This window comes from Anguilla rostrata, chromosome 11 (genome assembly GCF_018555375.3).
Source record: "Anguilla rostrata isolate EN2019 chromosome 11, ASM1855537v3, whole genome shotgun sequence".
Classification (NCBI taxonomy): domain Eukaryota; kingdom Metazoa; phylum Chordata; class Actinopteri; order Anguilliformes; family Anguillidae; genus Anguilla; species Anguilla rostrata.
The window spans coordinates 40,838,615-40,858,531 of NC_057943.1; the positions used below are offsets into that span (position 1 = coordinate 40,838,615).

A 19,917-nucleotide genomic window follows, 5' to 3' on the forward strand; every position below is an offset into this window, starting at 1 on the left:
GCTTGCTGGCCTCCCAGCATCATCTATCAGACCCCTGCAACTCATCCAGAACGCAGCAGCGCGTCTGGTCTTCAACCTCCCCAGACATTCCCACGTTACCCCCTGCTCACCACCCTCCACTGGCTCCCGTGATGGCTCGCATCAAATTTAAAACATTAGTGCTTGCCTTCAAAGCAGCCAGGGGGTCAGCCCCTCCCTATCTACGTCAACTCATCAGACCCTACACCCCAGCTAGACCTCTCCGTTCTGCTGCCACATGTCGCCTGGTCCCTGCCCCGGCTCGCACCAGCACCCGGTCACGCCTCCTGTCTGTTCTAGCCCCACGGTGGTGGAATGACCTTCCTGTGCAAGTCAGAACAGCAGAGACCCTGGCCGTCTTCAAACGTAGACTGAAGACTCACCTCTTCAAGCTACATCTCACCTCATCACCCCCCACTACCCTCTAACATTTCTTTTTTCCAAAAAAAAAAAAAAAAAAAAAAAAAAAAAAAAAAAAAAAAAAAAAATAGGGTGTACAATTCACACTTATACCTAAGCAAAGTTATACCTATTGTAGCTCTCTTGCAGGAATGTTGTAAAGCGCTTGTCTCTGAGTTTTGTAATGCACTTGTTGTAAGTCGCTCTGGATAAGAGCGTCTGCTAAGAACCTATAATGTAATGTAATGTAATGTAATGATGTCGCGTTTTGCTTTTTGTCATTCAGCTGAAGACAAAATTATAAAATATAATCACATTGTTAACCCATAAAACCCATTGTTTTAGCACCATTCTGTCTGAGCATTTGATACCATACAATGAGGTGGGATGAGTTTGTTTGCTTTTTGTATACAGTCTCACTTTTTCGCCTTTGCTACCCCCCCCCCCCCCCACTCCAGACACCCACCACCACACCAAGAGATCAATTGCACAGGAAACACTGGTATGTATTTTGAGGAGTAGGTACCGGCACGTATTTTGGTCCAATTAGAACACTGGTTAACACTATGGTATTTTTGTAATATTTGAAGCTTCGCTACCTACCTCTTTGTTGCCTTTAGGTCGCTGCAAAACCTTACCAGCGGAAACGTTGGTCTCAGCACAGGCTGCTGTATATTGCACTATATAAGTGGAGAAGTAATAGAGTAATAGCTTAATTTGTAATTATTTTGAAACCTGAAATCTATTTATCCGGGTGACCCCAATATCCACCATCGCAAAAACGAGTAAACAATCAAAAGTAAAAAAAATAAATAAATAGACACTCAAAATTAATATTCAGTGTGAGTATTTAATTAAAAAATATATGAATATATATATCTCTAGATATTTTTTATTTATGTTTTTACTCTTGATATGGATGATAGGAGAAGCTGTTTAGCAACATTTCATACAACACAAATACAACCATTTTCGTTTTCTAATATTCTTGACTATATTGCATACAGACATAAAATGTCTTCTTCGGCCTCGGAAGGAGACATTTTAAATATTCCCCATCCCAACTGCCAATCACCAACCGCCACAGAGACGCTGAACACTTTGGAGAGCAATACTTTCTGGCGCTCACACCTACAACTTTCAGCGTTCAAAACCCCAGCTGGTGGCCAGTGACTCTGGGGGTGCACATGGTCCCCCTCACCATCCTGTTGCTCTGGTTAGTGCTGGTCGGGCAGGCGCTGCCCAAGTTATCGCCCGATTGCTCGCCCTGGGGCCCCTCCTTGCCCCGGGACAGGAAGTACCGCCTCCAGATTTCCAGGTAGGCCTTTTGGAACTTGCGGATCCGGAAGGCGTAAACGAGGGGGTTGGCGGCCGAGTTGACGTACGAGAGGAGGACGCCCGCGTCGAACGGCAGGTCCTCACCGCCAAAGTAAGAGATGCAGTTCATGATGTGCAGGGGCAGCCAGCAGACGGCGTAGAGGGCGAGGACCAGGCCCAGGGACAGCGCCAGGTTCCGCTCCTTCAGGTAATACGTTCCGTGTTCCGAACCGCTGGCTGCGGACTCCTGCAGGCGCTTACGGATGGTCCAGAAGACGCGAGCGTAGAGGAGAGCCATCACCACCAGAGGGGCCAAGATGCAGCCTAAGAATCTGAAGTAGATCAAGTAGGACATGTCCATCACGTCCATGAACGTGTAGCCATATTGCATCTCTGTCATGGGCTTGTGCCACCCGAGCAACGGGGTGAATCCTAGGACACATGCCAGCAACCAGCACACCGCCACAGCAGCCCAGGAACGCTGCTGGGAGATCACTCTTTTGTATCTGCAGAGAAAAAAAGCAAAGTTAGGTGAACGTAATAACACGAGCCAAAAAGCTTTTCTCATGTTATGCACAGAAAAAGCTTCTATTAGCCAACAGGGAAAATGAGGGTTCTTTGGACTGACATCTGACATTTCCTGTTTCATTCATCTGTGAGAAAATACTGTATAAACATGATTCATATTTCCTCAGAACAGTTTGAAATATAAACAGGAAGCTTATGGTACAAATTAGCTGAAAAGATATCAATTATAAAAAAGGTATACATGTTAATGGTGAAGTGTTGCTTTTTACCACAAAGCAGAAGAATTTTGGAGAACAGTGCTATTCTGCCATACACCCTTTATTGTTAAGAGTAAAGTACCGCTGGTGTTTAGGGACCTAATTGTTTGTGTTTAGATTTTAGGGGCACAAAAGGCAATAAAATTGTGAAACTTTCCTGAAAACATGATGTTTGTGGAAAACATTGACCAACATCAAACGAGACCCAATACACACCCATATACCAGACGACTGGATGACAAAATCAAACAAAGGCATTACAAGAAATAATAATAAATCAGTCATAAGGTCTAGGGGCCAATAGTTTTTCCCATTGGCATTAAACATATTTTCTAGTACACACTAGCTTGGTCTGCCATATTGGATTTCTGTCATCAGCATTCAGAAGTCAAAGTAACATCATATCATACCTCCTAGTTAAGATTTGCACAAGTCTTGAGTTTACCTTGCTAGGATAGCTATGGATTCCAAATCCAAAAAAAAGAAAAGTCTCGGACGAATATAGAGAATTTAATAGTGCGTGGACAGATTCGTTTGCTTTCACCGCCAACGCTGCTGGCTTACCGGTATGCTTGATTCAGCGAGTTCCGAAAGGAAAAAATGGCACTATCTTTCCCTGTCACACCCCTGCACATTGACCCATGCCTGTTGAACATTCCGCATTCCCAGGGGTAAGTCAACCCGACCTTGAAATTGAGCTGGCCGACATAACTGACAAAGACTTATGGGTGTCCAAGTTCAAAAGCCTGACAGCCGTGCTTGAAGATGTTGCCTGTCAGAAGGCCATTCTCGCTCAAATCCCAAAAAAATCGTGAAAGTACTTAAAAAAAAAAAACTACTGGAGAATAACGAGGACATTTTTCCCTACATAACTAGGTACAGGTTGTTACCAATATTTTGCAAATACATTTACGTTTTCCTGTCTGTTGAACAAAGTTGGTTGATAATAGGTGCTCTCACTCTAGCTGACGTTACAACAGGTGTAACGTTAGTTGAAGAAGCTGGGCTAGCTAACGTTAGCAGCCTTACTGCTGCCTCAGCCTGTTGTGCACCCACCGCACCTACTGCAACTTCTAGCGTTACTGTCTCTGCTGGTTGCGGTGAACCAGCTACAGTGCGGGAGGAAAGTGTCGACTCCGACAGACAGCAGCAGCCCACCACAAACCAGACACCCGCTTGGACCGGGACTTTTACCCCTAGACAAAAGCGGATGTTCAAATGCTTTATCAAAAAGCATTTACTATACTTTTGTCTTGAAAGAATGAAAGATTATATACTTATAATCTTTTTCTTGCCATATTGTCTTCTTCTAACTGATTGAAGGTCATTTGAGGTTATTCAGTTAGAATTCTCATTTGGGTCTGTCCTTTAGTTCTGTGGTTTTGTTAACTGAAAAGAGCTGCCTCCAAATAGTTTTTGTTCACTAGCTATGATTGCATTAAGCAAAATGGAGAAGGGCCTCACATTGATCTTTGCCTGCGGCCTCCAAATCGCTAAAACCGCCCTTGGGCATGGTGCTATGCTTAGCCCTGAACCCAGACTGAGCAAGTTAGGCTAAGAAAAGATTAGCTCCAATTAAATTATTTCAGCTGGATATTAACCAGGTACTCCAAAATTTTAGCTAGGCATGGCCATTTGGAAATTGGCTGATAATTATTTAAATTACTTTCCCCCCAACTTTTATGCAAGGGCAAAGTGTGAGCACTTTTCCAAACTTCAGGGATAATGCCATAGACATTTTGATTGGTCAGAAATATGTTCAACATACTCAGCAATCAGAAGGAAGTTTTAGAAAAAAGGGGTCCAGGTTTTTCTCCCCAGTGGAGGACCTAGGGTTTATAGCCAAAAGTGCATCTGCAACCTCTCTAGCTGTACAAGGACAATGGCCCTGTTCAGACCTTGCATTAAAATGCGTCTTGGGTGATCTGAACAGAAGTGGACAACTCTAACTACAGGTGAGAACGCACCCAGGATGCACTGAGATCCGATCACTCAGATCACATTCGGAGGTGGTCTGGGATGCATATGGCCACATTCTTTTAGCAGTGTGTACACAAATGCGTCCTGGGCCACATTGAAGGACCGCCCCTCAACTGACGTCCTCTGCCTAAACAGAAGTACATACTCATTCGCACGTCAACGGCATCATATTAAAGTGCGAAACAACAAGAAGCCACACTGGATAACGAAATAAACTAAACAAAGTTTAAAAAATGATACCATGTCATTCTACAGTCAATATCTGGGACTAAATTTTGAATAAATATACAACCTTACCATTGGTTTTACGCGTAGAGATGTCCCTTTTGTGACTGAGCGGTCATATATTGTCTTGGACAATCTGTTTGTGAAAATGCCTGGGGTACCTTCCAAAATAGCTGTGCGTAATACCACACGTGTTGATTATGGCGTTGTCTTCCTTTTTAGTACAGTCTGGCTTGATTGACAATTCATTTATTCAGTAGGTGAGAGTATAAGCTTTCTAACGATGTATAACATGTCTAATTTTGCTTTTGGAATAGCGTTTTATAGGTCAGCATAACCAAAAATATTCTTATCATCGCATACACTTACGCATACATTCACTCTGTGGTAGCATCTGACATCCTTTGGTTTGGTTTGCCTGGAACACGCCAAGGAATAGACCCAGTCTGTTTTTGTTTTGATTTTGCCCATGCGCCAAGGTCTTTCCAAACTTCTTCTTCTTTTAATTTCTGGCAGACTAGGCACAGGTAGTGCATTGCTGCCATAGACTGTATACAAATATACCAGTTAAAAACATATATACTAGTTGTTTTTAAACTCCTGCCAGTTAAAAAAAAAACAACGCATTTGGTCTTTGCAAACGGAAATGATGTACATGTTTATTTGCATATTGAGTGGGGAAGTGAGATCTGATCACAAGTGGGAACTCGAGACGCATGTGGAGGTGTGAATGCCAGGTGTGAACTGACATCTGTTTCGACTTAATCTAAACACAATCTGGATATATCTGGATACAAAGTACAGGTCTGAACAGGGCCAGACTAAAACAGGGTCCTTATCACACAAGGAATAGGGCCTGCATGTTTGTTGTGCATATCCTTTTGTCCAATGACAAAAGTAGTGCCATAATTGACACGGACATGCAAAGATGTGGCAGTATATTGCTAGGTAGAATTTACAAACTTCCAGAACTTTGTAGGGTTTAGCTACATAGCATCTGGTAAATTCATTCATATAATATTGGGCCTTGGCTCTCCCCAATGCTGATTTGTTGCTTATTGTCTAAAAGCAAGCCAATGAGCAGGGTCTCCTGAGCATCTAGCCAGGGCCCAGGCTTTATAGAGTGAAATTAATTTGATAGCTTCAAGGTGAACAGAGAGCTGGATCTATCTCTACGTTACTTCTAGTTTATGACTTGCCATACTTTTACTGACTCAGTCTATGCTTGCAGAATGAACTAGAACTGTTCATGGCTGTGCATAACTGATACTTTATGAGAATTGCACCTTATCTGGCCTGTGTTCAGTAGTTGTTACAACAACCTTGGGAATACACGTATTGTATATGGCTATGGATAAAAGTGCTGCCAAATAAAATGTAATGATACTTAATTCTCAATCATTTTAACTGGAGCATGTTTATTAAGAAATACGTTGTAGGTATTTTCAGAGAGCCTTAAAGGGAACCCTGCCTGTTAAGACTGGTATGGCTTAATATGTTGTAAATGCCCTCAACTATGGAAATATGTTGTAAAAACCACACAAAGATTTCAGTTTTTTAAATAAAAACCCAGCCTTTAATTGAAATTTTGACCTATGGAAATCTCCATTATTTTAGACGCGCAGTGCACTTTGGGTAGATGACGTAAAATGGTTGCACTGGAAGTTAACTCAGCTGTTTTGTACAGCAGTTGCGGTTATTAATAGTGAAAAATATTAATGCAATGCCTCAGAATTTGTGTGTGATGTGATACACGGGATATCTGTGAATAGGATGGATTCAAAAACCATCTTAGTGTATCAGCACATATTATAATTTAGGGATTATGCATATCATAATATCGTTATTATGGATCCACGTCGTATATGTACAATAACGTTATGTCAATTAAATTAACGGGGATGATGACACGTTTCAGTTTCACCAAAAAGGACAGTTTGGCCCATATGCTAAAATGACTTTGAACAGCTGCTGCTAGAAAGCGCAGCTCTTTACAATAGTCAACTTTTCCATCTCTGTTGGCATAGGCGAGCAGTTGCCGCACACACAATCTCCAGTCTTATGCCCTGCTCTCGTCTCCTCCGATCTTCCTCGTTTTGATTTGATTTATTTGATGAGGGCCCTTCCTCTGTGCTTTCCTCCTGAGGAATGTCCCGCTCTGACTCGAATCGAAAAGTCTGAACATAAGGCATTTTCGATACCGCTCAATGCACAAGTGCAATGGATCGAGACCCGAGCAACAATTTGACGTCACTACCCAGAGTCTGACCGCCTGGCACCTCCCCCTCTTTGCACCTGCGCTTCCCGATCCCGATCACGTGTCCTGTCTGTCCTGGCCCCACGATGGTGGAATGACCTCCCCGTGGAGGTCAGAACAGCTGAGACCCTGACCCACTTCAAGCGACAACTGAAGACTCACCTCTTCAGGCTGCACCTCTCCCCAACCCACCCTACCTCCCTGTAATCTCTAAATTGACTGTAAGCTTAGGGTTGTAACTAGGTAGCTGTTTCGTAGGTTGACTTAGTTAATGCACAAGTCGTAACTACTGCTTGTATTTTTGCATAGACTGCGTTGTTGCTGTTCTTGTTTGTGTTAGTGTTAATCAGTTTAACCTACAGGGTCCAAGTTGAACTGTGCGGTTGTTCCCTGCACTTGGAACGGTACTTCTCTCTAGGGTTTTCGACACACTTGTTCCTGGTTATGGTTACACACCTTGTTGTACGTCGCTCTGGATAAGAGCGTCTGCCAAATGCCTGTAATGTAATGTAATGTAACGAGTGCATTGCGACAGTAATAACATAGGCAACCTACGAGTTGAAGGATTTAAAAAAAATATTTAAATAACTAAAATCTCTCAGAATGATAGAGGTCACTATGATAGATGAAATGCAAGAATGCTTGCTCCAGTCTCCCCCCTCTGATTAGCCCTACTGCCTGGGATGTGACACTTCCCCTTCCCCCATTCAAGCTGTGTAGCTTCAGCATCGTGTCTCTGTTTAACACTGGTCACAAAATTCAGTACCCTCCCAGCGGCTAATCATTTAGCATTTGTGGGAATTCCTTTCCTCCAATCTAAATGAAATGTTATATTTAGAATATGGACACAAATGCAAACATTTTTTGTATTATTGATACATTTTTTAGGAACACTTGCTAATTATAAAGTAATAATTTGTATATCAGTTAGAACACTTTTTTTTCTCAGTGGATTAAGTCAGTTGTGTTCAACTTTTTGTGATGAATAACTTAATAATAATAATAATAATAATAATAATAATAATAATAAACTTTATTTGTATAGCACCTTTCAAAAACAAAGTTACAAAGTCCTTTACACATAAAAATAAATAAAATAATACAAGATGTAGACGATAGCTTAAGGGACACATTAAAACAAAGTATATGAATAAAGTAGCACAAAAATAGAAGCACCATGGAAGAGGGCCAGAGGAGCAGATACAGATACAAAGTTAAAAGTATATAGTAAATAACAGGATGTTAAAAAAATATGAGTAGAAAAGGTATTAAGAGGCTAAAACATTAAAAGCAACTTTGTAAAAATGTGTTTTAAGAAGAGATTTATAACGAGGCACCGACTCAGTGAGCCTGATCTCCTCGGGCAGGGCGTTCCAAAGTCTAGGAGCTCTAATCGCAAATGCCTGGTCTCCTTTTGTTTTTAACCTAGACTTTGGAATGACCAACAGTGCTTTGCCCGAGGATCTCAGGCTATGGGTTTGCTCATAGGGGGAGAGTAGATCTGAAATGTATGTCGGTGCTAGACCAGACCTGGCCTTGAATGTGATGAGTAAAATTTTAAAATCGATTCTAAAAGAGACTGACAGCCAGTGTAGGGATGCTAGGATGAGAGGTATGGTCAAATTTTTTGGAGCCAGTTAAAAGCCGAGCTGCAGCGTTCTGTACTCGTTGAAGACAACGGAGGGATTTTTGGGTAAGACAGGTGTACAGAGAGTTACAATAGTCAAGACGTGTAGAAATAAAAGCATGAACGACTTTCTTCAGATCAGAGATGGACAGAAAAAATTTAATTTTGGCAATGTTTCTCAGATGATAAAAACAAGATTAAATAACCTTCTTTACATGTTGTTCTAGGTTGAGGTCAGGATTAAATATGACGCCCTCCTAGCAGTGGGCTTTAGATTTGATGAGAGTGGGCCAAGGTCAATTTCAATCTGGGCTCTGGCATGGAGTGGGCCAAACAGTATAACCTCAGATTTTTTATCATTAAGCTGGAGGAAATTATCAGACATCCAAATTTTGATGTCCGCTTGACACTTGTGAAGGGCTGCTATGCTGGCTTGATCATTTGGGCTTATTGGTAGATATAACTGCATATCGTCGGCATAACAATGAAAATGAGTGTTATATTTGCGTATAATGTCACCTAAAGGAAGCATACACAGGGAGAAGAGGATAGGGCCAAAAATCGAGCCCTGGGGGACACCACAGTGTATTGGGGCTGGGGATGATATTGAATTGCCTATGCTGACTGAAAAGAGTCTACCACTTAAATATGTTTCAAACCACTTGAGGGCAACACCGGAGATGCCCACACAGTTCTTCAGGCGGTTGATAAGGACTGCATGATCGATCGTGTCGAAAGTGGCACTCAGATCCAGAAGGGCAAGGATAGAGCAATTACCTGAATTGGCCGACAACAGAAGGTCATTGGACACTTTCAGGAGGGCAGTTTCTGTGCTGTAGAGGGTACGGAAGCCTGACTGAAATTTTTCGAATAGGTTGTTATTATTCAGATTAAGCCCAGCTATTATTAAGCCCAGCTAGGGACAAGCATCAGAAATTAGCATATGCTATAAATGCTGTGATACATTGCATTGGTTATTGTTTGTCAATATGCTATGTTTAAATGTATCTGTCCCTCTCAAATAAACATTAAATAAATAAATAAATAAATAAATAAATAAATAGATGAGTTGCCAGCTGAGTAAAAACAACTTTTTCTACAACCTTAGACAGAGAAGGGAATTTAGAGATAGGTCTGTAGTTGTTCAGAGAGGAGGGATCTAGGTTTGGTTTTTTGAGAAGAGGAAGGACCAGGGCAGTTTTAAAGTAGGCAGGAAAAGATCCGGAGGAATAGCATTTATGGAGGGGTTTTTCAGAATTTAGTTTTATTGATTGTTTTGACTTATTTTTAACAACTTAACTCACACAGTGTTAAGAGTAGATTTATTTGCATGTCTTTCTGTTTTTTTTTTTTCTACGGTAAGATTTTCAATCAGTCTGGTCACATGATACACTATTTGAAAGTTTTAAAACTCATGGTTCTATATCTATAAACTATTTTACGATGCTGATGTTTTAGCAACAACGGTTCCTTATTTGGTACCATGTGGGGTGGCAAAACAAGTGTGGGCGTTCTTCACCTTCTTTGTGTTTTGGAAATCCACAGACGATACCCATCACGCTTAAATCAGTGTGCTTGTCACGGCAAGAATCCAGTGAACAAAATCCATAGTCATTTTAGACCCCAAAATGTGCCAAACCATAGAAAATGTCCATTCTTTACTTAGAAATTCTCTGGAGGAATTATCATTGTTGTCCGTGTTTCCATTTTGTATACATGCCAAAAATACTGTGTACAAAAGAATGTCATCTCTGGGTTGTATAGAGTCTCCGGAACAAAACAAGCCCACCAAAAAGTTTCTCTGATCAGTACTGGCCAAGCAGTCTCTCACTATAGCCAATGGGACCCACAACAACTCAACATAGACAGTATAACTTCTGCCCTGTACACTGTCAGCTAGTGATATGCTGGTATTTTAGTGACGACCAATGTTCCCTCTAATTTTTCATGTATCTGGGCATACACACAAGTTCCCTGAGCAAACTGAGGACTACTGTGAGCAACATTAGATATGCACGCTTTATTTTTAAATAAGTAATTTGGTCCACTTAAAAAAAGACAAAAATCTGAAAAATGGGATGTGTAGATGTTATACAGTATGTGAGAGTCCTGCTTTGGCCATGGGAAGAGTCCTGCTTTGCCTGGCTGAGGGTCCTGTTCTGGAAGATATGAGACATATACACCTTTCAGACATAACATTTTGCTTACATTAAAACATTCACATTTTGCACAATGACTTGTGCTGTAGCTTGTGATACAGTGCAAATTCCTGTAACACTTTGTCTGTAAAATATCTAATTACACAGTTTTTCTTGGCATTTCTACTACCCATAAATGATCTAATAGTAACAACATTTAATGATTAATATCCATAAAGACAAAATCTTAATAACCGTCACTAGAATATGCACAAATCTGACTTAAATTTTACCTTATTTTTCACGTCTGTCCTTCTCACTTCTCCAATGGTTGTACACTTTGTCCAGGTTGATGGCTTCGTCTGCTTCTTGCTTTGACTTTATGCGCATCAGCTGGTCCAAATGTGTCACTTCAAGACGATTTCTGGATTTTGTTTTGATATGATTCATTAAACTAAATCCTCTTTCACAGTCGGCACTGGAAGCTTGAAATGTAGCACAAATATCCACAAGCTGTGAGATCTCCTTTAGCTCTTACCCGCTTTTTCTTCAATTTGCACATACTCCGACAGCCATTCCATCTTAAAAGAACTGCATTTCTTTTTTACTGTGGCTTGCTGAGTGGATGTGTCGCTGCCTGTTCGTTTCGCCATGATGCGGGGTTTGTATTAGCATCTATTAACCTGCTAGCTAACCTGCACGGCGCATATAGGCAGGGCCCAGACGCAAGCACCGTCAATGCCATGATTGGCTTCGTACCGTAAGTGAACCGTATCGTATCATTGGCTGGACACCTGTCACTCACTGAGTGAGAAACAAAAAAACAATATTATTGGGCGAATTAATTAGATTAGATTAGGTCTAATATTAGATATGAATTAATACGTTATGTTGATGTTGTTTATGCGCTGGATAGATTTTCTTGTGCGCTGAGAATGTGCGGGCAGTGCGCGATTGCGCACGCGCGCAGCTTAGAGGGAACATTGGTGACGACTGAGAAGCATTTTAGAAAATGAAATGACATTTCAGTGTGTCGGATGTTTTGCTTGCATAAAAGGACATGCATTGTTTCCCCTGGGTAAATAAGCCATAACTTTTTTTCAAAATTTTTGAGACTTTGTGCTGACAAAGGTTGTTTTGCAACAAAAATTTATTTTGCAGTCCAAACAGAAGACTCTGCATTTGTAGGTCTTGGAAGAAATCACTCATCTGAGTGAATATTTCTGAGGAGGACAGTGAAAATGGCTTTGACTCCACAACAGAAGGCATTGTAAACTTTAATCAATGGACTGCAATCAATGGATTAGTAAATTAGATAGCTCATGTTTATTTTGTAATTAACCAAATGGTACTATGGGTTATTAGTGGTGCAAAATTCAATATAATGTTTACTATATGCTCATGGAAGAAGTAGTAGGCTTGCTTCCCCCCTGACTGTCAACCCCCCCCAGACATAGCTCAGAAAAAAATGCAGAATGCTCATTGGGGGCCAAGCAGCAAAGCTGGTTGACACCCATTGTGTTTGTACCTTTTCTTATTATTCATCATCATCATCATCATCATGTTTTTCTTCTGGCAAGGGTGTCTATGGCAGCCCTTAGAACCGTATGGTAAAAAGTTTTGAAATTTGGCACACTGATTGGGGACTGTCCCATGATTCTTTTCACCGAGATTCATGTCTCCACCTCAAGTGCTCTAGCGCCACCAATGGGTCAAAGTTGGAGGTATGTTTATGCATGTAAGTTTTGAGCCGTATGCCCGATTTTTAAAAATGAGGTACCGCTGGATTCCTTGCGTCAAGCTGAGTTATCCATTAACATCAATTTCCGCCATATTGAATTTTTCGCCATATTGGATTTTTTATAAAAGTTTTAAAAATTTTCACAGGCCACAAATTTTGTCCAATCTTCACCAAATTTGACACAGATGATGTTCAGAACAAGTCTCAGAAAAGTTATCAGATGGATTTTTGATTTCCAAAAGCGTTTGTAGCTACATCACAGCCAATCAGAATCGGCGGTAACGTTGCCAAACAGGAAGTGAGCTCATATTTCAGCAAAATGCAGCAAGCATATATTTAACACAAAAGTAGACAAACACTTCCAAGACAATGTACAATATATTCTGAATATATTCTGAATGTATATCCTAAATGCTATCACAAAAAAGACTATCGGACATCAAGCTTATTTTTTGTATTTTTTATTAGTCATTTGCATCAATAATACTGTTGTTGTTAATAGCAGTGATGCAGCATGAGACACTGCTCAGCAAGGAAATGGGTCAGTAAATATCCAGCTATATAAGCTAGTTGTATGTATATTAAAAAAAAAAAAATTAAGTTGTGATAACCACATCTGCTGAATATGTACTCTAAATATGTCCCCATTCATAGGAGTAGTATTTGTAATAGTGCGACAAACATTTAACCTGAGTCATTTAATAAATCTGACTGTATCCATTTAGTCATTTAACCTGAGTTAACCTGCTCTCCACATTGCTTTCAGTAGTTAAGGGAAATGATACGGGATTATTTGTGCAAATAAATATATAGAAAGGTATCTCTCACAGTGTCATTAAAATTTTAAGTTTCCTTTTGCTGTAGTGTAGAAGAAATAATCACATTAGGTGAGCCATACGGATGTGGCAGGAATTTAAGGAATGTCTTCTGTGGACAAAATCTACATCCCAGTGTCAGTATCAAGTTGGGTAAACCCTGCCAACAAGATGGAGTAGAGTATGTTGAAAAGTTCGTTGATGCATTATTTTTGGCTTGCTGCCCAAACTTGAAAACAGGACCACCAAACAAGGCCTAGCAAAAGGGCCCTTGAAGTGCGACAAAGTCTGCAAAAGAAAAGCTTGTGGATTATATGATTCAAAATGCCAGCGTAAATGGCATAAGAGTTGCTTCAGCACCTCTCCCTTGAGTTGTTCTGATCAGCTAGACTACCCTCTCAGCTAGATCACCAGGCCCAGTTCCATGGTCAACATTCTCCATGGCTGCCTACTGATGTTGTCTATGAAAGAAGCTGGCCTGCACATCAGTAGAAGTTTTTTTTCCTGGTCAGCTGAATCTTCTTTCTACCTGCACTTCACGGCACTTTGTGAGCAACAAGCAACCCTGTCCTCGTGCACCTGGCAACCCACACAGTGTCTCTCTGTGATCAAAGACTATGGCTATCTGGCAACCCGTATAGTGTACACCACAGCCTGGAAATCAGCTTTGAGCGCATCTGGCAATCCTGGTGTTTGAGCTCACAACACAAATCAGTGGGTCGAAGTACAGTCAAGATGAAAGCTCTCCTGGTAATAATACTGGGATGGCAGGTATGCCATCCCGGGGGCATGCCCCATACCTATACAGCACAGAGAGTTTGGCACTTTTCAGGGTTCCCCACAGAAATAACCACAACAGCCACAGACACTCATCCCTTAAAAACATTAAATTCTGTACATTCTCACCCCATTTCAACAGGCAGAATTCATAAAAAACTTCACATGTCCACACATTAAAGCCCCAAACTAAGGGGATTTTGCGTCTTCTCCTTCTTCTTCTCGTTCTTATTTTTCCTGCCACCTATCCCACAAACAAAATGTCTCCCCATTGGACATTTTACCGACACCAGCCAAATATTCACCTACACGACCCAATCAAAAACTTGCATACACACGCAAAATATACCTATACCTTTTTACTCTGAAACATTTCCAGTTTGAACAGCTAGTCTGCCTGTGGCCTAGCGGGCAAGGTCACAGTCTTGGGAACATGGGGTCGTAGGTTCAAGCCCAGCTAGGAACACGTTTCTTTAACCTGCTTTTACCCTCACTAATAATTGTCTACTACTTCTCACTTATTGCTTTTGCACCATATCTACCCGCCGTTCACCGAACGTATACACTGCATTATGACATACCGTCTGCACGTTCAGTTATTAACCGGCTACAATTTTGCAAAGCCATATGGATTCAACGGGAGCTCTTCTGTGCCTACTGGCCTGTGTTCTTCTTTAAAACCATGGACAGGTTTGTTAATGACATTTCACGTATTGCATAGCTATGTCATGGTGCTGCACTAACAAAGTCACAGACTGGTAAACCTCCGGTTGAAGGATTGAATCCCGCCATGCCCTCAGGCAGATAATTTCCTCTTTTACACTAACGTTTTCTTACGCTTATATTTGCTTTACCAAAACTCACTCACGGCCACACATATGTATTTCATGACGGCAAACGTATTCCTTTTATTAAAAGGTTACACCAGTTCACCACTGTGCAATTTCTACTAACTATATTTCTTCACTTGGCTACTGTACAAAACCTTATCAGCAAATGCCACGTTTCTACATTCATGTTACCTCGCACTGTTCTCTACCTAGCCACATACAAACAATTACTACGTATATAAGTTCTGCAACTCCCCATTAAAACATTACATTTAAAATCATGACTCACTCATAATTATAACTACTACTGAACATGAGAAAAGCACATCAGTGCAATGGATTTCACATGATACTTAACCCTCCACTTTAACGACCAATACTTCATACAGACTGTTATATACGCCGTTCGATAAGGAAACTAAGCTCGATCATGGTCACTTCATTTAGCCTACTTCGCACTATAGTCTGTGATCATGTCAACCTTCACCTACATGCCCATCCTGCAGCGAAATACATACATACCAATACAAATTGGACATATAGACGCCTATTCAATCAATCTAGACTGTGAGAAAGCCATCCACACATATGTTTAGCCTGTCCATGTACTGCATGCTTATACACACAGGGCCAAGTGACTTGAAAGAATTGAGGAAATATTGGGTAGCATTGCTTTGGAATACATCTTATTTAATTTCGGTGAGGCAAGATAGCCTATATTGTTTGTAGTAGGGGCCTACCGTAACTTGGCGTCATTTAGATATCAATACTTTTAATGGCAGGCCTGGATTTTGGCAGTCTGAATGAATGAGTTATAGACGGTGTATGTCTTGTATGTGAGTAACTTGGCATTTTTGTACGTTGAAAACGTTTTTTTTATGAGATACTATCTACTCACCGTCCGTAGCGAGCAGAAAGTGGTGAGTAGTTCCAATCACGAGCGTTTTTCGCGGATGATCTTCCCTTTGACTGCCACGGTCATTTTGATCATGCCCTGTCTGTCGTCAAGCCAACAAACAATTCGGAAATCCTACATCATCTTCATAGTTTGTTGCTTTTGAATGACTACTTTGTTGTATCGAAATACTCCGTTTTGTATTTTGTGGACAAATTCAATTCCGAAAAAGTGAAGCACACTAAACTGAGAAGCTTAATTGTTCTACTGTTGCTTTTATCGAGAAATGTTCAACCAAACCCTGGCCCAGACTAAAATGTTTGGAAACTCCGTCAAATTTTAAAAGTGCATCGGGTCTGGGTATAGTACATTTTAATGTTCGTAGTTTAGTTACGAAAATAGACCTGATAAGGATTTGGTTGAATCAACTGATGCTGATATAATTGTGATATCTGAAACTTGGTTGAGCAAGTCGGTTCCTGATAAAGATATATATGGCTACAACGTGTTCCGCACTGACAGACCCAAAAGGGGAGGAGGTGTAGCTATTTATGCCAAAAGCAATTTCCGTACGAGTGTACTGCTGTCAGAGTCCGCGTCCAAACAATTTGAAATGCTTGCTGTAAGAGTAGAGGTGTCGAAAGACGTCTTCATTACTGTGGTTGGTTGTTACAGATCTCCATCTGCTCCAAGTAATATGCCGTCTTCTTTCACGAAATGCATGGCATTTGGAAACTGAACTACAGTGAGGTTGTCATTGTCGGAGATCTAAACTGGGATTGGTTAAAACCGATCTCTGACGATTTAAAGGCTTACTGCGACTCTATGAATTTAACGCAATTAATAAGTGGCCCAACACGTCCTAATCAGAAATGTCCAGAGAAATCGACCCTTATTGATCTTTTCCTGACAAATGTTCCGCACAAATATATTGCAACTGGTATTTTTGTTAATGATCTGAGTGGCCACTGTGCCATTGCAGCTATACGCAACACTAAGATCCCTAAAACCAACCCCCGTTTTCTCCAAAAATGTAATTTTAAACATTTTTCAGAACAATCGTTTTTACACGCCCTGCACTATTGTGATTGGAGCAGGATCAGTCTTATTCCAGATGTTGAAATGGCTTGGACTTTCTTTAGGGACAATTTCTTGAAAATCTCAAACAAACGTGCTCCTTTTAGAACTTATAGGATTAAAGGTAGGGAAAATCCTTGGTTTTCTGACGAGTTGTCTAAGCAATTACACATGAGAAACCAAGCTTGGGCTACTGCTAGGAGAACAAGTTCAGAGTCAGATCGGCTAACATTTAGGTTTCTGAGGAATAAGTGCACACTTTTAGTTAAGAAGCTAAAATCTGACTACTTTGTATCAACAACAACTAAAAATTTAAACAACCCTCTCAAATTTTGGAAAGTAATCAAATCCCTGAGTACAAACTGTAATTATGATATACTGCCGTCATGTATTATAAATAAGGTCATAAGGTTGATAAGGTCACTGATACAGCTGAAATGCTCAACTGTTTCAACAAACATTTTGTTTCCTCTGGTTTTCTGTTTAAGGCTACATCAGGTAATCAGCCATTTACTGATGCCGTTGTAAATAAGAGAATGGGACAAAGTTTTTGTTTTTCCCCTTTTTCTCTACCAGAAGTACACAAAGTGCTTGAAGGTATAGACTCAAAAAAAGCAGCTGGTCCTGACAACTTGGATCCTTATCTATTGAAACTTTCTTCTGATTTTATTGCTGAGCCCCTAACGTATCTCTTTAATCTCACTCTTGAATTGAATGTTATCCCCAGTGTATGGAAATCTGCCTTTGTTCTGCCCCTGTTTAAAGGAGGGTAGCCCTCAAATCTAGATAACTACAGGCCTATTTCTAAGCTTTCAATTCTGGCTAAGGTTTTGGAGACACACTTGTGTGCGCAATTAAAGTGGTTAATTATGTTATCTGTGCGCTGGATAAGAAGCAACACTGTGTCACCCTTTTTATTGACCTGTCAAAGGCATTTGACACTGTAGATCATGACATCATGCTACAAAGATTAGTCAATATAGGATTTTCTGACCAGGCAGTTTCTTGGTTCAGAAGCTACCTCCTAGATAGAAGACAATGCATCCAGTTTGATGGAAAGACATCTTGTGTTTTAACTGTACAGAATGAGGTGCCACAGGACTCGGTCCTGGGACCTCTTTTATTTACGATTTATTTAAACAATATTGGCAAACACATGGCAAATGCCAGTTTTCATTTTTATGCAGATGACACCTACTTTTATGCAGAAACAGTAAAAAAGGCTTTGAAGACCTACAGTCTGCTTTTAATATCATACAGGCTCAACTTTATCAGCTGAAGCCTATTTTAAATGTTGATAAAACCAAGTTTATGCTCTTCACTAGATCAAAGATAGAGCCACAGACATTACCTTGTATCGTTACCACACAGAATAAACCAATTGAATGGGTGACAACTTATAAGTACATGGGTTTTTTAATAGATGATGGTCTCACTTTTAAGTTTCATATAGATTCCCTTGTAAAAAAGCTTAGGCTTAAGTTGGGTTTTTATTTTAGAAACAAGTCCTGTTTTTATCTTGAAGTGAGACAGAGGCTAGTCTCAGCTACTTTCTTACCGGTAATAGATTATGGAGACATTTTATATATGCACCTTTGGCATCATTGCGTCGGCTGGACATGGTGTATCATGGGAGGTTTGTCACAAATTACACATCACTGTATTCTTTATAGGAGAGTGGGCTGGCCCTGGTTGGCATTACATAGGCTGTGTCACTGGTATATTTTCATTTACAAGGCCATATTGAAATTGCTTCCATCTTACCTTTGAAATGTACATTGTCCAGCAAACTAATGGAAAATACCAACTTCGCTCACAAAACAGTGTTTTATTGTCTGTGCCAAAGGTTTGTACTGAGGCTGGCAAAAAAGCATTCCGGTTCTCAGCTCCTAAATGTTGAAATTTTGTTGTGTCTGTTATCGACTGCTGCTTTCTTGGCCAGGTCTCTCTTGAAAAAGAGATTTCTAATCTCAATGAGACTAACCTGGTTAAATAAAGGTTAAATAAATAATAAATAAAAATACCTGAAAAGTACTGAATTACTACAATAAAATGTCCAGTAATGAATAGATTTCTTTAAAGTCCAGGTGATGTGAGCCACTTTATGAGAGATTCCTTAGCAATCCTCACGGAATCGATCAAATTTGTAAACGGTTCTAACCCATTACCTGAAAATTGCATGTCACCTTGCAAAAGCACTGCCATCCATACATACTTGTACTATTTTACTGCCTGTCATGTCACGTAAATAGTTTTGCATTTTATAACCACAGAATCATATGTAACATCACCCAGTAACACGCACCATGAAATTGAACAGGGACGCACATTTTGACCAATCACAGGCGCCCGTGCCTTCGCAGTGCCCGCTGTGCTGGGGACTCACCTGAGAGGAATGTGGACGCACAGGTAGCGGTACGTGGCGATGGCCAGCAGGGACAGGACGGAGCTCTGGGTCAGAACCAGCATGACGCAGGTGCAGAAGAGGCAGCCGTAGAAGGAGGTCACCTTCCTCTTCACCAGGATGGCCAGCGGGATGGCCACCGCGCCCACCAGGAAGTCCGCCGCCGCCAGCGACACCACGAAGCAGAAGGTGGGCTTCCGGAGGGAGCGGTTCCTCCACACCGCCCAGACCACCAACAGGTTGCCCAGGCAACAGGCCAGGCCCACCAAAATCTCCAGAGCCATATAGACATCTTGGGAAGCCATGCCACCTGAGTCCTGAAAGCTTTTCTGGGGGGGCTCTCTTGGTTATATACTTGGCAGAATGTTTGCTCCGCCTCCTGCCCCAGCACATTGACACCTACACTTCCTGCTGAGGGAAGTTTATTTTTACCCTGCTTTTTATGGGTATCTGACCGCTTTCAATATGACATCTTATTTATTTATTTCAAAGGTCATGGGCCTCATTTATAAAACGGTCTTATGATCAATCACATATAAGTAGTTATTTATAAAACCTTTCTTTGATGTGGAATTGATCTTACCTCTACGCAAAGTCTCAACTTGACGTAAGTGATTTTCCGGCTGGCTATG

General features: G+C 40.9%; 1 protein-coding gene and 1 long non-coding RNA gene across 2 annotated transcripts; both read right to left on the reverse strand.

Annotated features, from left to right (window-relative positions):
- Positions 1-1,265: 1,265 nt before the first annotated feature.
- LOC135234956 (adenosine receptor A3-like) lies at positions 1,266-19,590 on the reverse strand. The gene is made up of 2 exons (XM_064300110.1): positions 19,268-19,590; positions 1,266-2,240 (listed from the first exon to the last, which is right to left on the reverse strand). Exons 1-2 carry the CDS (start codon positions 19,588-19,590, stop codon positions 1,565-1,567), a joined length of 999 nt encoding a protein of 332 aa, XP_064156180.1. The 3' UTR covers positions 1,266-1,564.
- On the reverse strand, positions 10,609-11,742 carry LOC135234957 (uncharacterized). The gene is made up of 2 exons (XR_010324254.1): positions 11,040-11,742; positions 10,609-10,767 (listed from the first exon to the last, which is right to left on the reverse strand). It is a non-coding gene; the product is annotated as an uncharacterized LOC135234957 (long non-coding RNA).
- Positions 19,591-19,917: the final 327 nt, after the last annotated feature.

What these genes read in the sequence shown, in the direction of transcription:
- LOC135234956 (XM_064300110.1), bottom strand. Translation starts at nt 19,590, where the DNA reads ATGGCTTCCCAAGATGTCTATATGGCTCTGGAGATTTTGGTGGGCCTG. An exon ending in TGCGTCCACATTCCTCTCAG is followed by an intron (nt 2,241 to 19,267) that starts GTGAGTCCCCAG and finishes TTTTCTCTGCAG; the next exon opens with ATACAAAAGAGTGATCTCCC.